The following is a 20185-nucleotide window of genomic DNA, read 5'->3' as shown; positions in this document are numbered from 1 at the left end:
AATTGATTGGCAAGTTTAATTTGCTGACTTGACAGCTCTTTATCCTTTTGCTGCAGCTGACTTGTAAGCTCTCGAATGCGTCGCTCTTTGAGCTCCAGTTTAATCTGCTCAGCTTGCGATGCTGCCTTTTGTTTCTCTATCAATGCGCGATTCGTATTGATCAGCTCGTCCTTAATGCCGCTGCTATTGCTGCATGCCACATTCAAATCCTGCAGCTGCAGCTGCTGCAGCTCGTGATGCTTCAGCGACTGCTCGCATACGCTCAGGCTGCGGCTCATGCTCTGCACTTGGCTCTCCATAGTCCTCACGCTCTGCTCCTGCTGCTTCACTTTGGCCTGCAGCTCAGTCATTTGCTCTGTGCGCCGCTTCAGCTGCTCGTCGCTCATTGTGGCGCGTCCTTTGCTTGCATCCTCACATACGCCCAACTTTATAAGCGCCGCTGCTAGCTGCCGCTCTGTTTGCTTTATTATCGTATACAGATCCTTGATCTTGTCCTGCAAATCTGTGAACTGCTGCTGCTTCGTTTGCTGCAGTATTGGCTTGACTATGCCAAAGCAATAATTATTACACTCGCCCTCCATGTCCTTGAACAGCGTCAGTGACTGCATTTAATTTAATTAAATTTAATTAATTTCTCATTTAGTTTGCATGCGTGCGACTCACTCACGGGATTCGCCTTGTCGTTGTCAATTGCAGCTACAGCATTCAGTTTAATCAACAAACTCAATAGTATTGTTATAAATATTTGCATTTTATGTTGCTATTGTTGCTCCGCTCTTGCTTGTCTTCCAACTAAAAATGCCAACGCCCAACTGTGTAGCTGAATTTTTCTTGTTAGCAACTGCAACTTGTTGTTGCAAACAAAACAAAGAGAGCGACAAGCACAGACGAATTTGAAATACACTACAAATTAATATAGCAATAATCTTTATAATATTTTAAACTATAATTATTAATATTTTCCTTTCGTTAACTAATAAATTAAAATATTTGCAGCTATAGTCGTAATATTTATATAATAAACATAAGATAATGTAATAATCATTAATTTATTAATTGCGCTAGCTAAAAATAATTTGTTAATATTAAAGATTATGCAAAATATTTTGAATTTATTAAATTAATAAGATTATTTGCAATTTGTTGCAATTTTATTTATTTTTGTTTGGGTGTCATAAATTTTGGGCTTTTCTGATTTATTAGTGGCCGCTTACTGAAATAAATAAATATATAAAAATATATATAAAATAAATATAATTTAAGCATAAGCTTACTTTATTAATAGCTTTATATTTAGTTTAATTTTTGGCTACACATTGCAAATAATTCTAACGAAATTTTAAATTCAATTAGTTACATTTCATTTGAAGACACTTAGCGGTTATGCCCACGTATAAAGTTAACTACACTTGGCGCACAGGTATGAGCCACAGTCAAAGCCCAGGCAGCTGTTTTATTTTATTTTTATTGTTGCCTTGACACAACAAGTTATTGACAATAGTCTGAGTTGTATAATGGGCTTACAGTCGACCACAACTGCGGCTGCTGCCAGAGCAACTTAATAGGGATTAAATGTGCAATTTAAATTAAATTTAAATAAAAGCAGCAAACTTGACAATCGAACTGAGGAATTATGAGCAGCTTAAGTGAAGTCTTGGGTTATAATCTAACTAGATTAAATACAATAGCTATATTAAATTGAAGTTTTACATATAATTATTATATACTGCTTTTGATTTGTTCTGCTATTTCAACATTTAATGCTGAAATTTTTAATAACATTTTAATCTGATTATTGATGGAATTTTTTAAATGGAAACTTTATTTGTGAAACTCAAACTGAAAGCTAATGTGTAAATAATTTGTAATTTTTTAGCAATGCATTTAATATTATTGATAATTGAACTAAATGCTACTTGAAATTAAATGCTTAATATTATTTTACTTTCGCTAAAATGTAAAACTGTAAGGTAATCAAAATAATTATGAATTAAATAAGTGTAAATAATTTGTATTTTTTTTATAAATAATGAACTAAATTCTACTTGAAATTAAATCCATTAGATTAACTCTAACTGAAAGGCAATCAAAATGGCTATGAATTAAATGAGTGTTAATAATTTATAATTTTTTTTATTAATGCATTTAATATTATTGATAGTTGAACTAAATTCCACTTGAAATCTGTTAGATTAACTCAAACTGAAAGGTAATCAAAATGGTTATGAGTTAAGTGAGTGTAAATAATTTTTAATAACATTATTGTTATTTTTTTAGCAATGCATTTAATTTTAATTTATTGCTGCTGTTTTTTTAATGTGCAATGTGTGTAAAGATAAGCTGCAGGCTCAGGCTTAAGCTTTGGACTGGGCCAATAGTTAATTCATGCTAAATGCAAATGTCACTCAAATATGCCTCGGCCACAGCAGCAGCAGCAGCAAATGTGGCTGTGTGTGTGTTGCACAACTAAGCAGTGTGTGTGTGAGTGTGTGTGTGTGTGTGCTTTTAAACATTTGCATAAATACACAGACAGCCACAACAAATGTTGAGGGTGCCAGGCGACAGGTTTAAATACATTTTGCACTTGGCAATGGTTGCTCCAAAATAACAACAACAACAACAACAATGAGTGTGTGTGTGTGTGTGTGTGTGTGAGTGTGTGGCATGCAACAACGGCTCTTGCCACATGCCGCACGCTTTGTTGGCCGTTTGTACACGGTTATAACGAGTTTTGCGGCAAATTGAATTGTTGAACATTCCACACCCAAAATCCTTTACCCGTGCCCCTCTCCTTACCCGCCCCTGTCTCTTTCTCTCATTGCCATTAGCCTCGCTCGCTGCGGTTTTTCTTTCTCCCCGTGCATTTTGCATTTTCGTATTTTCGCTTTGTCTGCTCCTCCTCCTTTGCCTATCCGGCGTAGCTTGAAATATTTATTGATGCGCCGTTGTCTGTCTCTGTATGCAAAGCACGGCTTAACTCACACTCACACACACAAACAGAGACTATCAATTATGCTGACATGAATTTTGTTTTGCATAATTGTGAATTGACCCGTTGGCAAGCATTTGGTTTTATTCTAAAGTCTGTTTTACGCTTGAAATCAAATCTAAACTCGCGTTAGATTTTATTATAAAGTTAGCAACAAATCAAAAGTTGCTGTTTTTATATATTGGATATATTCAACTATAATCTGCATATGCTTAGCTAAAATTGCAAATATTTTTATTTAAATTTCGAAAAATTCCAAACACATTTATTTCTATTAAAATAATTAAATAATTTTAAAATTCAATGCATTGAATAGTTTTCATAAATATGCAATTTTTTATTTTAACAAAATACTGTGAATATTTGAATTTAATTTTTTGTTATTTTGTTGTTTTGTTTAAGTCATATATATCTCTTCTTAAATTTTAGTTAATTAAACAAATGTGTGTTAACAATATTTCCATGCTGCCATCACTCAGAAACAAACAAAGCATTGAACAAAGCAAACGACGCTGCATTTGGCACTCAAGTCTTTTGTACTTGTCTGCCACATGTCGTATGCGTAATGTGCCCAATTGCGTTTACAATTGCTCACACACACACACACACACACAGAGACATGACGAAGACAAGTTCAAACATAGATTTAACTTAAAATATTTGTGCAGCATAATTCAGTGTAGACTGCAGTTCATGTCCTTGTGACAGCTGCAGCAGCAGCAGCAGCAAACGTCGCCCAAGGACAATTTCAAACACTTTTTGCTCACACGCTACGCCCGCCACGCCCCTGCACAAAATATGCATAAATCTTGGTGCTGCATATTTACATTTTGCTTTTGCTATTTAACAACATTTGGTCAGCCAAGGACGAAAACAACAAAAACAAGACGCGCTTGGCTCAAACTATGGCAAAAGTCCTTCAATTGAGGCAGCTGAGCAATTTTTGGGTGACAAGCCCGTAATGTGGTTTCAAAAAGTTTTACATTTTACCACTTTGCACTTGTTAGAGAGCGAGAAAGAGAGAGAGAGTGAGACAGCTGCAACTGCAAGTTGTTTGTTTTATTACAAGTGCCAAATAATTTAACTACTAAAATATTAAATTTCTGTTTGAATTGTCGTCTGTGCCACAGTGGCCAGTTGTCCTCAGTGGGCGGCGTGTGTGTCAGTGGGTGGGTCATAAATTTTTCGACTTCAGCTTCACTCCACACACTCCACAAATGTTGAGCTCAATGGGTGTTTGGGGCATTGAACGGGTCATGTGTGTTTGAGTTTAATTAAAAAGGGGCATTAGGATAGCAGATAGACATACGTATGTGTGTGTGTGGTTGTGTGTGTATATCAATTGCTATTGGCAATTACAGCATTTTGCGTTAAGCCACTTGATTATGTTCGCAAGGCATGCAATTGCAATTTTATCAATAATTATACATGTGTTCAAAAAAAATTATAAAAAAATACATATACATATCATACAAAAATATTTGTTTCATAAACATGGCATATTCAACTAAAATCTACTTGAAAAATATTGTTGTCTATATGCTTTTAGTATAAATTTTGAGCATACTTTGTATTTGTATGCAATTCATTTTAAATACAGTAAACATTCTATATAGCTTATATTGAAAATAATTTTACATTTTTTCAGTACAGTAAACAAGTCTTTGCTTTAAGTTTTATTCAAATCAAATTACTTACAATTTTTGTTTATATTGAAAATATTCTAAAAATTATTATGCTCTTAAATGTTTTCAGTTAATCATAAGCATTTTAAATTTGATCAAAACTGAAAATATTTAATTTAAGCATTATTTTCTAATTGTAATTTTTCATTTTTATTCCGAAAACGTTGATAAAAATGGCAGAGCATTAATATAATAAAGTATTAAATCTATGATAACTTATTGCCCAAAAAATTTAATAAATAAAGCTTAAGCTGGTTTCCTATATTTAAAACACAAACTAATTTATTTACGTACTTAGAAAACTTTTTTCAATATAAGCATTATTTGCTATATAAACAATTATTTTTGAAAAAATTGCTGCAGTTGTTTAAACAGAATTTTTACTGTAAATTTAAGCAACATTATTAAGCCACTTAAATTTCTATAAGTTCCATTACTCAAACATATGTAATCGCTTATGTTAAGCAATAAAAAAAATTGCAATGCAATTGTTTGCGCTTGTCTTCGCTTGAAAGAACAACAACAACAACTCAACCTTTTGAACGCTTTACAACACTAACAGCGGCAAGTGCAATGAACACTTCATTCGGCAAGTTTAAATTGAACTGAAAATTGCGGTTTGGCTGTCGCTTCGAAACCAAAAGATAAACCTTAGTCCATGCACATATAGTAGACATGTGCGAGCGAGATAGCAACAGCTAGAGCCATCGCTTATGGCAGGCATACGATAAAGCGATTTGTGGGCGTTTGTCCAGGAGAGCGGCGAGAGTCGAAGTCGAGTCGAGTCGACTCGAGTTTAGTTGAGTTCGCTGCTGGCGGCGACTGTCATGTGGTCGATTTTAAGTGCTTCAATGGTTATTTTCGGGCGTCAGTTCTGGGTGTGTATTTGGTGTCAGCCACTTGATAATGACTACGATGACAACGCTTGGCAACAAGAGCTGGCCCAAGCTCTCATACCTCAATTTCTTGTTGTTGCTGTTGTTACAACAGTGGCACAATGCGAACATAACTGTAGCTTAGCACAGCCAGCGAGGGCGGCTTGGCATGTTTGCCAAAAATATTGATTATAGAAAAAATTGCATCAAAATTGTATATTTCAATTTAAGAAATAACTGAAAGCTGTAAAAACTTCTTCAAAATGCTTAAATTTATTTTTATTTATTTTAATTAAAAAGCTAGTTCAATGAAATTTTTTATCTATAGCAAAATTGGTTTTAAAATGGAAATAAAAATTTACTTCCAAATTATATTGATGCAACTTTTTACTTATAAAGTATACGGGCTTAAAATATTAAACAATTGTATGTTTTTATACAAAAATTATACCACAAAAAACCTGTAGAAAAAAACACCCACTAACAAAGTTAATTAAATTTTGTTTAGTGTAATCTGAGTTCAGAATTTTTCCTAGAATACGCTTTAGCTATACCAATTTTCAGTTAACAGCTTGTTCTATATAATAAAAATTTCTCTTGAACTTTCATAATTAACCAAATTCATTGCAGCGGCAATATTTATTCAAAATTATTCAAACCGCTCTTGCACATTAAGACTTTACTTATTGTTTGCTTAATTCTGTAAAACATTTTCAAGTGTTGTCTGTGCCCAGCCATTTGTTAAATACCAAACAAGTTGTGCATGCAAAGTATGTCTGGGTCTGTCTATATAAAGCTTTATCATGACCTGGCACGAACACGAACCGAAGCCTCATTTGATTTGCGTTGGCTACTTTCAAAATACCTAAATATGTCTATGTCTGTCTTTTATCTAATCTACTTGCACTTGAGGCCGCACAGCAGGCGCCCAGACAGAGCGACTGGCTAACCAACTAGGATCCTTCATCAAGTATAGTTTGTGCTCTGGCTCTAAGCCGCAGCGCCATAGTCAACTCAAATCTGAATAGCTATGGGTATGACCGCAAAGCTGTCGCCCACTCAGCCCCCCACACACCACACACCCACTTGAACTGTGGGCAAGTAAATATTTCTAGTTTTGGGCCACAAATGCAATTGGGCTTGATGATATTTGTTGCTTCCGTTTTTGGTTAGCAATAGAGGAAATGAGACTTGTACTGATTTACTAGCTGCAGCTAGTTGTTGTTGTTGTTGTTGCTCGCAATTTGTCAGCTAAGCAATTTATTTAGTGTTTTTGCAGTTTGTTGAACTCACAATGCAGCATATGCCCGTAGTTAATAACAAATGCACAATTGACTAACTCAAGCGTAATTTATACAATTTATGCTTTAATATTTTAGCGTAGGTCAAGCGCTTGTTGTTGATGCTCAATTTATTTTATTACTCAGTAAATTGATCGCTGCTTTGATAATTTAGAGCGAGAGAGAGCGCGAGCGGCTTAAACTCAACACAGACTGAGCGCAACGTTTGAAATCGTAGCTGTGGTGAATATGCGCTTGCACTGCAGCTGTGGTGTGCATACGTTTTGAAGCGTGTGTGTGTGGAGTATGGTCGTGTAAACTTTTTACAAGTGGAGAAGAGAGAGAGAGTGAAATTTGCCGCTCTCTCAAGATCCAATGCTAAAAGAGTAAAAGAGCTTGTATGAAAGCAGCAGCAATACATGCGTGCAAGCGAGAAAAAATATGAAGCAACGAACTGTAGATTGCTAGCAGTGTTGGCAACGCTTGAGAAAAGCTTGAAAAAAGCTAGAAATAGCTGAGTGGTCAGTCAGTCAAATAGCTAAATGGGCAACGCTGATTACAGTAGCAGTTGATCAAACTAAAAGTGTAATTTTATAATTTTGCACACATAATCAGTGTTAACTCAATTAGTGCTTCACTTGACAGCAACATTTAGTATGTTTATAAACTTATGCCGCGCACTGTTTTGTCGTTTGTCCTGCATTAGGTAAAAACCCACAAATGCTTCATTTGTTTTATGGTCAAATTGCATGCTATGAAAATTCCAACCGCATAGAAGTATTAGAGCATGCTCATACATACATATGTGAGCTGTCTCACTCTCTTTCACTCCCCAGAGTGCATTTCGTTCAGCTGTGCCACACATAAAAGTGGCAGAGAGCAAATGCGGCTGCAATCGTTTGCAAAATGCTTGTGCAATGGCTTCTTATCTTTGCACAGTTTTGTACGCTCTAAACTGCCGACTTTCTAGCTGTCTATATGCCTGTTTATATACACACATATATATATGCGTGCATATGTGTGTGTGTGTGTGGCAATGTCAGGCGCTTGTACCATTGAAACTTTGTGCTTTGTGTGACAAGTCGACATATTTCTCAATGCGCCGAGTGTGCGGCTGCTCTGGCTGCTGCAGTCTCTGTGCATTTTGTTGATATTGCACTTTGCCTTGCATGCAAAATTTAGCAGCTGGAGGCAGCAGCAACAGCAGCAGCAGCAGCAGCAGCGAGGCTTTCAATTAAAGTTGTGTTTTGGGAGCAAAAGCCAAACAGTTGTTCGACCAAAATGAACTTTTCTAATTCCAAGCTAGCTCGCCCTGCCCTTGCACTCACTCTTAATACGAAGCTCTAATCTGTATATGCTTCGTTTTCATTCATGGCACAGCAAATTATTCTGTCGTTAATTAGTGAGCAATACACACACACATACGCTCTCATATGTGTGTGTGAGATTTGGCTTATTTCTACGTCATTTGCACGCATCGCATTGACATTGATGTCCTGTCATTTGACGCTGCTGCTGCTACAACTTTTTTTGCTTGAGCCTTGACCACAAATTGCTTAAATACAATTTTCATTTGGCTCTGTGTGGAGCTTGTTTATCTTTGTGGAAGCAAACAGAGAGAGTTTTTGCAATTAAGCGAAGCTTTTGTGAAGCAAACTACGCTTAATACTGATATTTATAGCAAATAACAATAAATTGCTGACAAAAATAATTTTTAAAGCAGTTGTTATGCATATATTTCACTTATTAATATTTTTAGTTATCTTAAACTTATTTTGGGAATTTTTATTTATTTATTATTATATTTGTTTATTTTAAAATGGCATAAATAATGTCTTAAGCAGCTGTCAAATATATATTTAATTATTCAAATGCTTTTTTGCTATCAATTCAACGAATATATGTCGCAGTCTTTATTAAAGACTGAAAACAAATGTGAGCTAAGCTCACTTTTATTTGTTTATTTAGCCTCGAGTTATTAGCTAATAAATTCCATATATTAAGTCTAACAATAAGACACAAGTTATGCAATTATATATGCGACCCATATATATTCATAGAAATGCCCAAATAATCTCTAATTGTATAAACAGCTTCGTAAAGTTGCTTTAACTGAAAGCTATGCGTATATATTTGCTATATATATATTTAATATTAATGTGCTTGAGTTGGAAAAAACAGCAGCGGCAAAAGTTTCAGTGGCACAAAAACTAATTTGTATGCGAAAAGTGTTTGCTGTCGTCTGACCACGTGTACAACTTGCTGTTGTTATAAAAAAAAATATATATATATATTTATTTATTTTGTTGCTATGCTAAGTTGTTTTTGCTTTTATGCGCAAGTGTTGAGCCGCAGGTGACGGCGACAGTTGTAGCCACGAAGGCGTCAAGCTACACTGGCCAACAAGAAATTATTGCTTATGAGCTGGCAACGTTTGATTGAATTGCAATTAAAAATTGCCAGCTGGCTTTAATCAAACAGCAAACAGCGTAGCAACACATTGATTGCATTTTAAATTAATAAGTATGCGGGCTAAGCAAATGCTGTTGTTGCTTTAAATTAAAACATTTTTAATTAAAACAAACAATTGCAAAAGCAAACAAATTAAGGCATTGCTCTCTTGCTCAACAAAAGACGCGCACACAGCAAATAAAACAAAAGCAAAAGCAACAAAGAAAGCACAAAAAGCACTTGCACTTATAAACAAATTATTCTTATTTACAAAATCAAAATACAAATTACTGTAAGCTGCTGTGAATGTGTGTGTGATGTTTACACACACCCGCAGCAGCTGTCACGCCCATTTAATGTACAACGCCCATGGCATTTAACTCATAGTCAATGCGGCTGCTGCTGCTGCTGCTTCTGGCAGCGCCCATTTGTATGCTATAAAAAATAAATGCTCATGCTCATGCCTCATGGAGTGGAAAATTTTTAGCTGCTATATTTGAATACTATTTATCTCAAATGTTGATACATTTATTTACACATTTTACTTGAAGCGATTATTGGGAATTTTATTACACGTTAAATAATAAACAATAATTAGATTGTAATGAATTTATTACATAATTAAATTACTTTTATTCTCGGCTTAATAACAATTAAATCAAAGAAACTCATACTTTTAATTAAAAACATGTTTGAAAATATTTTCGATCTTAAGCTTAAGCTTGATATTTATAATATGATAGTTAGCTAAACAAATAGTATATCAATTAATCGAAAATAATTGAACATAATTAAACTTAACAAATGACTTATTTAAATTAATAATTTGAGGATTGAAAAATGTTCTAAAATACACAAATAAATAAAAGTCATTTTGTAGACTCTGAGAACTAGTTTTAGGAAATTCTATTAGATGAGATGTGAGAATTATATTATTAATTTTTGCTTAAATTTATCTGTAAACATTTCTCTTAATTAGTGCATTTAATATTCGTTTGATTGCCACAGTTCTTGCCACTTGTTGTTGTTGCTTGTTCTGTTGCATAGAAAACTCGACTTACGCTTAAAGCGTCAAAATTGTAGAAAGCAGCTGCTTTGGTCTTTTGGGATGTGCCCTGCCCTGCCCTGACTTGTATGGAATGTTGGAGTGTGTTGCTCTTCTTCTTCTTGCTTTTCTGTGTCGTTGGTTTTTTCCATTTCACGTTTTTTTTTTTTTTATTTAGTTGGTGGGTGTTATTTTGCCCTCAATTTCATTTGCAATTGAATTTGGGATTATTTTTCATTTTTGTTGCGCGTCGTGCGGAGGTCACAAGTGGCCTCAATGGCTTCAAATGCGAGCAGAAGGCGGGGGGGCGGGGCCAGCAGCCCACAAAAGCCGCTTGCATGTCTGAGCGCCGTTTGTCTCTGACTGAAGCTGCTGCTCAGCTGAAATCCCTTGGCAACGCCATGTTTAAAAGCGAAGCAGAGAGAAATAGTTGGTGTGCGGAGGGGGGGGAGGGGGAAGGGTTGGGGTAGTACAAAACCCTAAGCTGCCCTGAGCTGGCAACGGAAGTTGTAAAATTCATAAGTCGAGCGCGTGGCTTTTGTGCAATTGGAGCAACAAGCAAAGAGCGTGAGCGTGAGCGAGAGCGAGCAGTAGAAAGAGAAGCAAATACACAATATAAAGTAAAAAAGAAATCTTGGATACAAGTGCAAGTTGCTTTAGCGTCAAGTGCAGAGCGCGAAAGAGAGAGAGAGAAATTGGGTGTCGAACTGACTCCAAGATAACACCCGAGTGCACTTTAATCTTTGTGAAGAAATCTCAACGGCGCTGGCTGCTGCAAAATATGATTGAAGTGTGGCACGTTGTTGGGCAGTTGCTGGTTGCTGGAGGTAAAATCTCGCAAATGAAGCCACAACGAGAAGGCAAAAGGCACAAAAGCCAAAGTAAGTTGAGTGGGCGAAAAAAAAGAGAAATTGACAAAATGCAATGCGACGAGCGAATGAACTCAACAGCTGTTGATTGAGCGACAGCCTCAGCGACAGCGATAACTTCAAATGCAGAAATGTCACACACACACACACACACATGCAACATGTGCTGCAAGGATTACAGGCTGCAGCAAATTCGAGTGAGCGCACACTCAAAGCATAAAGACCAAAAAATCAGACAACATCTTCAGCTTGCGCCTAGCGTCTCCTTCACACACACACACACACACACACACACACACAGAGAGAGATCAGAGATAAGCGCAACCCCTTTCTTTTTTCGTTTGCCGTTGCCGAGAACAAAGCTGCCCTTAAAAGCGAGCCAAAAGGAAAGTAAAAGAAATAAAAAATGAAAATAAAAACGGGTCATTGGAGTAAGATGAGCCTGAGAGAGAGAGAGAGGGAGGGAGAGAGAGAGAGTCCAACCCACGTCCCTATTTCAACGACCACCTTAAGCTATTCACAGCCTCGCTGCCTGCAGCGGCAGTGGCAGCTTATCCGGCAAATGTAAATGCCGCGCTGGCTCAAAGCACAGCACGAACTGCAGCTAAATCAAGTATACGACCTGCAGTTGCTGCGCATTGCAAAACAAAAATGTCAAGCGCTTTATTTAAATTAAAAATGCTGCACAATTTAATTTAATTAAACACATTTTTGATTTATAAAATTATAAACGAACAAATATGCACAAATTTAATTGCAATTATTTTATTTCGTTTTAACACACTTTTGAGTATTGAACAATTTTGCAAGCAATTTAAAAATTAAAACTGATAGGCAAGCTTTAATTTTGCAGATATTTATAAAAATTAATTTTTATAAATATTTTATTAGCTGTAAACACTTAGTAAATAATACAAAATGTTTGCAAAGCAGCTAAGTAAAATAAAAAGCAAACAATTAATAATTTATTTTATTGAATATTTGTTTTTTAAGTCTTGTAGACTCGCTATTTATGAAAATCAAGCAGCTAAGTAGGGTAACCAACCAAAAAGAATAACACAGAGCAAAATCATGGAATGTCTGCCTTTGAAATGCAAATTACACCCTCGAGTGGGTGGTGGGGGGACAGCGCGGTTAGTAATACAAAATGCGGAAGCAGCAGCAGCAGCATCGGTGTGTGGAATTCTTGGCTTGGCTTGGAGTGTTATGTATTTAGTGGCTGCCACACAGTTGCGTTGCCTTTTGCCTTTGGGCTGCAATCCGCACCTGCTGTGAGCGACTTGCACTTTGGCATAGGTCAGGCAGCGCTCTCAAAAGTTGAAGTAGCAGAAAAAAAAAAAGAAAAAAGAAATACAACAATAATCAAGACAAACAGCGCAAGGCAGCTAATGATAATGCCGCAGCCCCGTCCCTTTGCTCTACAGCTTGGACACAATAGCAGCAAAACAAATAAAAATTTATGACACAGCTGTAAGCTACTATTTGCTTGTTGGCCCAGCTCCGTGCGCGAGTCCAAGCTGGGAATTTGTGGCAGTGTCTCTCTAGCTGCTGTTATGAGTTTTAACAGCTTGGCGGCAATGCCAAAAGAATTCAAGTAGAGAAGCATAAAAACTTTTAATGAAAAGTGCACTGAATACTTAATGCACACAGCTGCAGCTGCAACTTGCGCTTTAAAGTCAAAGAGCACAACAGCTTTGAGCACGTACTTGCAATAATAATGATAGATGCCAAGCCCCAAGACTAGTTGGGTATAGTATATAATATTGTAAGTAGTATTTCAATCGTTCGCGGCGTGTTGGATTTTTTTTAATAGTCAAGCGAGTTGCAAGTTTGGCTTGCAATTGCTGAGCTGAGCTGAGCGCACTTGACTGCAATATACACTTAAGCAAAAATATAGCAATTACTAAATTATTTTAGTACTCCGCAGTTGCACCAATTTGGTCTGAATAAAGCTATAACAATTAATGAAATTAACAAAGCGTGTTGGAATTTTTGAATAGCCGTCAGAGCTTTAAATTTGAGCTGCAATTGCTTTCAAGCTTTAAAAATTAGCGTTGATAGAATTATAAAACTTATATATTTTACAATTAGTATAAAAGTGTGAAAAGTGTGTAATATGTTTAAAGTTTATTTCAGTCAACATAACTAAGCTTTAAAATATTTATAAAAATTATTTATTTATATTACTTTAAAAGAACTAATGCTAAATTTCGACTTTAAAGCTTTGAAAATTATCAACTACTTTAATTTTTGAAAATTATATAACTATCCATACTACAATTAAAAGAAGTCTGTTTTTATATTTATTTTATTTCTTATTTATTTATAATTCCAACTGTTCAACCCAACTAAGCTGTTAAAATATTTATAAAAATGATTGAATATTTCTGTTGTATTTGCGCATTGCCGAGCAGCTTTAATTTAAATCTCTGCGTATTGTCTTACTGCCCCAAAGCCAAACAATCCGCATCCATATGGCATTTAAGATATGTACCATACACATGTAAAAAATGCATGTAAATTGCTGAGACCATAAAAATGCGGGCAAGCTTTTAAAAAATAAATACAACAAAATAAAAAAGATGAAATTACGAAGCGTTGACAATTGTTCGTATGCGCAGCGCGTGCAAAATGCGTCAAGATAAAAATAAAACACACACACACACACACACATATAAAGCTGTTTGTATGTAGTGCAGCGCCAACTGTGCTTAAACAATAAAACAATAAATTTTCATTACCGGCTCGTTGCTATTAACCGTTTCCGTTTCCGTTGTAAATCCACATGTGTGTGAGTGTGTGTGTGTGTGTTTCTTTTAAAGGTTATAAACACTCCACACAACAATATTGCATATATAAATTATTTAAATAGTTTTAAGCTTGGCAATTGCATTTAAAGCTGCAGTTAGCACGCTGCGCAAAAGTAGGCAACAGTTTTGTATACAAACGTTTGCTTCTCTCTCTCTGTGTGTGTGTGTGTGTGAGCTGCTTGGCGTTTTAATTACATTTTTGTGGCTTTCATTTTGTGCGCCCATAAATAATTTTGTGCCTTGCCAGGGCTACGCTGCCTTGTTTATTTTTATTTCAACTCAGTCTTGCATAAAATTATTTGACTGAAAATAATAAAAAGAAGCTGCAGCTGTCTATATACTTGAATTTTAACTTAAACTTTGTTTTGTCGTCTTTCTCTTGCTTGCAGGTCACGTGGCCGGCTGCGGCATAACCGAGGAGGTCTCCCAATGGATGGAGAATATACAAAACTCGGCAGTCGAGGAGCTGCCCGTGCCAATGTCCAAGGATGTGCAAAAGCAAAAGCAACAACAACATCCGCCCAAGAAGTACACCAGCAGCAACAATGAGGAGGACTTTAAGTTTCCACATCAGAAATACACCAAGGAGGCCAACTATGCCGATGGTTACTTCTATGATCCGTCCACAGGACGACGGCTCGGCAACACGGCCAATGTGGCCGACTGGCATCAGCTGGTGCACGAGCGCGTGCGTCGCGCCAGCGGTGGCAACAACAACAACAACGGCCAGGCTGCCTCCAATGGCAGCGGCAGCAGCTCTGCTGGCAGCTCCTCTCGCAATCGCGAGGACAACAAGAACACCTGCTCGCTATACATACAAACAGATCCATTGATTTGGCGACACATACGCGAGGGCATTGCCGATGTAAGTTGCTATCCCCCCCTCAAATTTCAAACAGTGTGAATTTTTGTTTGCTTAGGGCGATGGTGGGGCGCGCAGTTGAAGCAAATTAAAAGCAGTCAGCTTTAAAAAAAAAATGTAAAAAAAATTCATGAATTTTGCAATTTTTTTTTACGAGCAAACGGTTCACTTTTGCTGCGGCGCATAAAACAAAAGCTCATGCCCGCTCATACTCTAGCAATTTTTATTTCTTTGCGCCATGTCAGACAGACAGACAGACAGACGGACAGAAAAGCGGGCCAGTCGGACGCCATTTTTTGTGTATAGGCAACACTTTGTATTTGGCTGTAAAGAAAAAGCAGCGAAATCGACTGCCAACTCAGTTCGCAAGCAAAAAATATGCAGCGCAAGAAATGCAACAACAACAAGTGGGATGAGGGGGGAGCGAGCTGCGAGCTATGCGCAGCTAGAAGTGAAAAGTTATGCGGAATGTAATTAATTTACATGCTTTTAGTTTTAATAATACAGCAAGCATTCTATATGAGCAAATAATGTGCAACTATATTTTATAAATAAAAATAAATTAGGAAATGAAATTACTAATGAATTAGAATTGTGTTGCAAAAGATTTTTCAATGCAATTTTTATTTTCAAATTATGGCGGCTGTTGCTTGTGCTGAGTTTGTTTATATGGAATGCTTACTGTAGTATATAAAAAGTTGAGGCACAAAGTTAAGTAAAGCTGACTAAAGTTTAATGCTGTTTTAATTGGACTTAAGCCCCAATAAGTATGCTACATAAAAATATTATACTCACAGCCACAACACAGGCTAATGCATAAAAACTTTGTTAAGCAAATTGTGGCAACATTTTTGCAGCCTGACTTTTAGTTAGTTATACTCACTACATTTTAAATCAACACACCTGCATATTAAGCTAAGCTAAGCAGCTGTCAAACAAATATCAAACAAGCCTAAGCTCTTGCATTATGTAATTATGTAAAGCGCTTGCTTCAGCACTAATTCAAGCAGTTTGCTTTAATTAATGCCTGCTAGAGCTGACTTCTAGTTTAGGCCTTTACTTTGGTGTCTATCACTTTTGTTTCAACCCAGCTTCAAAGCAATCATCCAATCAGCTGACCTGTTTCGCTACGTTCCTGTGCAGTGCCATGCAATCAAGCGTTATAAGCCGCCTACTAGCTCTTACCTCCTTCTTTTGACAGCAGCCAGCACCCCCACAGCAGCAGCAGCAGCCAAGTTGCTTCTCCTTTCATTTTCCACAGCGCAATTCTTTTCTGCCGCGCGCACTTTATGTTTACGTTCATTTTTTCGCATTGTGCGCGACGTTGTCGACGTCAACATCCTCGTCAGGGCTTGCACCGCAATATCCTTTATTCGTTTGCCATGCCCAGCTACAGCTCCAGCTCCAGCGCTTGCTTCTTTATTTTTTTTTTCTGTTTATTTGCAATGAGTTTTGCATAATTCGCGCATTTGTTTCGTTTCCCCAACGTTGCCTACGCCGACGTCTGTGCTATACCCTAGAGTAAAGTCGGGGCCAACAAAAGCGTAGCAAAGTGTATGCAATCAGCTTTAAGACAAAAGCCAGGGTATTTATATGTGTAGCTTGGAATTTCGTGCGCACTTGTTTACTTCGAAATTTTTGTTTTGTTTTGTTTTAACGCCCAGCGGCATTTTGATTTTTGGTACCCCCGAAAAAAGAACTGCCGTTAGCGGTGCGTTGATAGACCTACCAATTCAACCCCAGCTACACCCCCCTTCCCCATTGCTGGAATTTGAAAGCCAAGCGCTCATCGCGCGCATAAAACTTGAGCGAACAGCAAAAAAAAATTTATTCGACGGGTTTTAGCTGAATTTGCATTTTTATACAAATATATTTGAAGAGTGCTTGTTGTTGTATATAGAGCTATATACACACATTTATATATATTTATGCTTTGTCTGTGCTTGGGTTTGGATTTTGAGCTTTATATTAAGCCTAAAAGTTAGACTCTTGTATATAAATTAATACTTTTTTGTTGCTTTTAATTTGCAGCACGATCGTGGTCGCAAGTATGAGGTGGATGTAAAGACCCGCGAGGAAATCACATCGTTGATTGCACATCATGTGACAGCCGTTAATTACATTTACCGCAACACAAAGTTCGATGGACGTACCGAGCATCGCAACATACGCTTTGAGGTGAGTTACTCTCTACACAGCACAGCACAGCACAGCAGCGCCCCCTGTGGTTGGCAACAGCCAACAGCCGCCAGCGTTAGTCAAACAATGGGCGAGAACTAAGAACAAAGCACTCGCGACTGTAACCGAGAATTTGAGGGCGGAAGCAACACACAGAAAGAGAGAGAGAGAGAGCGACAGCCAATAATTGAGTGTGAACTGCTTTTGCTGGTATTGGAGTTTATCAAGCGAAGAGCTTGGCTTAAAGCTAAAATGATTGGCACATTTAATTGAAATTTTTCATAAATTTTACAAAAGCAAAATAAATTGATTCAGCGAATACTGGAGCAGCTTTTTTAATAGTAAATTTTTAATTAAAAGCAATATTGTTATTGACATATTTATTTTAGGTTAAACAGTCGCTGGCTAAAAGAAAATATTGACAAACAAATATTTATTTAAGAATACATTTGAAACTCAAGCAGAGCTGATATATTACTTATAATTGAATAAGACTCAGCTATTAATTTTATTTAATTTTAAATGCTTTTTACTAGTAAAAGTTGCTATATTTGGCTTTATTTGAATAATATATAGGCATGAATAGAATTATGCAAATTAATGCATTTTAAACCAATTCTCTGATTTATTTTCAGGTGCAACGCATTAAAATCGATGATGACTCTGCTTGCCGCAATGCCTACAATGGACCACACAATGCTTTCTGCAATGAGCACATGGATGTGTCCAACTTTTTGAATCTGCACTCGCTTGAAGATCACTCAGACTTTTGCCTAGCCTATGTCTTTACCTACAGGTAAGTTGTTCACTGTAGTTTGCTAAGCAGTTTAGCACCATGTTTAATGCCTCCCCCCACAGAGACTTTACGGGCGGCACTTTGGGTCTGGCCTGGGTGGCCAGCGCATCGGGCGCCTCGGGCGGCATTTGCGAGAAGTACAAGACGTACACGGAGACAGTCGGTGGGCAGTACCAGAGCACCAAGCGCTCTCTGAACACGGGCATCATCACATTCGTCAACTACAACAGTCGTGTGCCGCCCAAGGTATCGCAGCTAACGTTGGCTCATGAGATTGGCCACAATTTTGGTTCACCGGTGAGTTGCAAGAAATGTTTTGACAATTTTATAGATTTTAGTACTTAAACTAATTTTATTTTAAAGGTTTTGCTCAATTGCGAATTGTTTGAAATTCAAATAAGTTTAATAATAGTTGATGATTAATAATTGATAATATTTTACTGTGCATTATATAATAATTGCAATTTAATTCCAAATTTACATTAATTGATTAGTGATAGTAATCAAGTGGCAGTGAACTTAAATGATTTAACAAGCAAAACATAGCTTAGTCGATCACGCCACCTGTGGTGTTTAGTCAAAGAGAGCGCTAGTTCTTCTCAGTTCTTACGTTAGATAATTTCTGCATGCTCTCTCACTTTACCCACGTTCAGCAGCGCTGCCCTCACGCTAGGCAGCGACGCACACGATATGAGCATCGCTGCAGTCGTATGTGTAAGCTTCGGCCCTAGCGAGACGAGGCGACAGCTTAGCGTGGGAGTGAGTGCAGTAGTTCAGTGCAGCTCAAGCTGAGCGCATGTCTGATCGCTCGCTGCCGCATCTTTTTTTTCTTTTTCTTCTGCTCTGTAAGACGTCGTTGTATGTGTAAGTTTCGGGTTTAGCGAGGTGAGTTCAGTTGGTGACCAGAGCTCAAGCTATGCGGTCTATGATCTGATCGCTGTTGGTTTATAAATGCAAGTTAAGTTAAGTGCGTGTTTCAACAAATGTAGCATATATATAAAAATATATATATTAATATATCTACACAGCTACTTTCACAATCTCAACTAAAGTTATAAAGTGCAGTCCGTTATTTTTAAATGCGCCTGCTAGAGTTTTATGTTAAGTTGAGCAGTGTTATGTTAAGTTTGCAGCTTCTGCTAAGGACAGCTGCTGTTAAGCTCGATAAGTGAGAAAAGTGTTTTGAATATCGATAGCGATCTAGCTAAATGTTTTTAGACTTTTAATTTGAATTATTATAAGTGTTTGTTTGTGCTTAAAAAAGTTGCTAATTTATTTATTCTCTGTATCAACAGCACGACTATCCACAGGAATGCCGTCCCGGCGGTTTGAATGGCAACTACATAATGTTTGCCAGCGCCACCTCCGGCGATCGTCCAAACAACTCCAAGTTCTCGCCATGCTCCATACGCAATATATCCAATGTGCTGGACGTGGCTGGTGGGCAACTCCAAACGGGATTGCTTCAAGGCCTCGGAGGGCGCCTTCTGCGGCAACAAGATTGTGGAGTCGGGCGAGGAGTGTGACTGCGGCTTCAATGAGGAGGAATGCAAAGACATTTGCTGCTATCCACGGCTCATTAGCGAGTACGATCAGTCGCTCAATAGCAGCGCCAAGGGCTGTCGACGTCGCGCCAAGACGCAATGCTCGCCCTCGCAGGGACCCTGCTGTCTGTCCAACTCGTGCACATTTGTGCCCACGCATTTCCATCAGAAGTGCAAGGAGGAGACCGAATGCAGCTGGTCCAGCACCTGCAACGGCACCACAGCCGAGTGCCCAGAGCCGCGTCATCGCGACGACAAGACCATGTGCAACAATGGCACCGCGCTCTGCATACGCGGCGAGTGCAGTGGCTCGCCCTGCCTGCTCTGGAACATGACCAAGTGTTTCCTCACCTCGAACACGCTGCCGCACGTGGACAAGCGCAAGCTGTGCGAGCTGGCCTGCCAGGATGGCAACGATACCAGCACCTGTCGCAGCACCAGCGAGTTTGCAGCCAAATATAATATTGCTCCGGGTGGCATAAGCCTGCAGCCGGGCTCGCCTTGCGATAACTTCCAGGGCTATTGCGATGTGTTTCTCAAGTGTCGCGCTGTCGATGCAGATGGGCCGCTTGTGCGGCTCAAGAATCTGCTGCTGAACCGCGAAACGCTGCAAACTGTAGCCGAGTGGATCACTGGCAACTGGTATCTGGTGGTGCTCATGGGCGTTTGCTTCATTGTCGTCATGGGCGCCTTCATCAAATGCTGTGCCGTGCACACGCCCAGCTCCAATCCAAAGAAGCGACGTGCGCGACGCTTCAGCGAAACGCTGCGTGCGCCAATGAACACAATACGACGCATGGT

General features: G+C 38.0%; 1 protein-coding gene across 1 annotated transcript in view; it reads left to right on the top strand.

Moving 5' to 3' along the window:
- The window catches only part of LOC108608381 (disintegrin and metalloproteinase domain-containing protein 10), a 109621-nt gene that overhangs the window by 87264 nt on the left and 2172 nt on the right, over positions 1-20185 (top strand). The window contains 6 exon segments of the mRNA XM_033294918.1: positions 14394-14869; positions 16898-17044; positions 17680-17840; positions 17903-18137; positions 19136-19276; positions 19278-20183. Of these exon segments, the coding sequence (XP_033150809.1) occupies positions 14394-14869; positions 16898-17044; positions 17680-17840; positions 17903-18137; positions 19136-19276; positions 19278-20183 (2066 nt within the window).

The sequence above is a fragment of the Drosophila busckii genome, chromosome 2L, assembly GCF_011750605.1.
Source record: "Drosophila busckii strain San Diego stock center, stock number 13000-0081.31 chromosome 2L, ASM1175060v1, whole genome shotgun sequence".
Taxonomy (NCBI): Eukaryota; Metazoa; Arthropoda; class Insecta; order Diptera; family Drosophilidae; genus Drosophila; species Drosophila busckii.
Note: the sequence above shows the minus strand (reverse complement) of the source record. Positions and strands in the feature narration are given on the sequence as shown.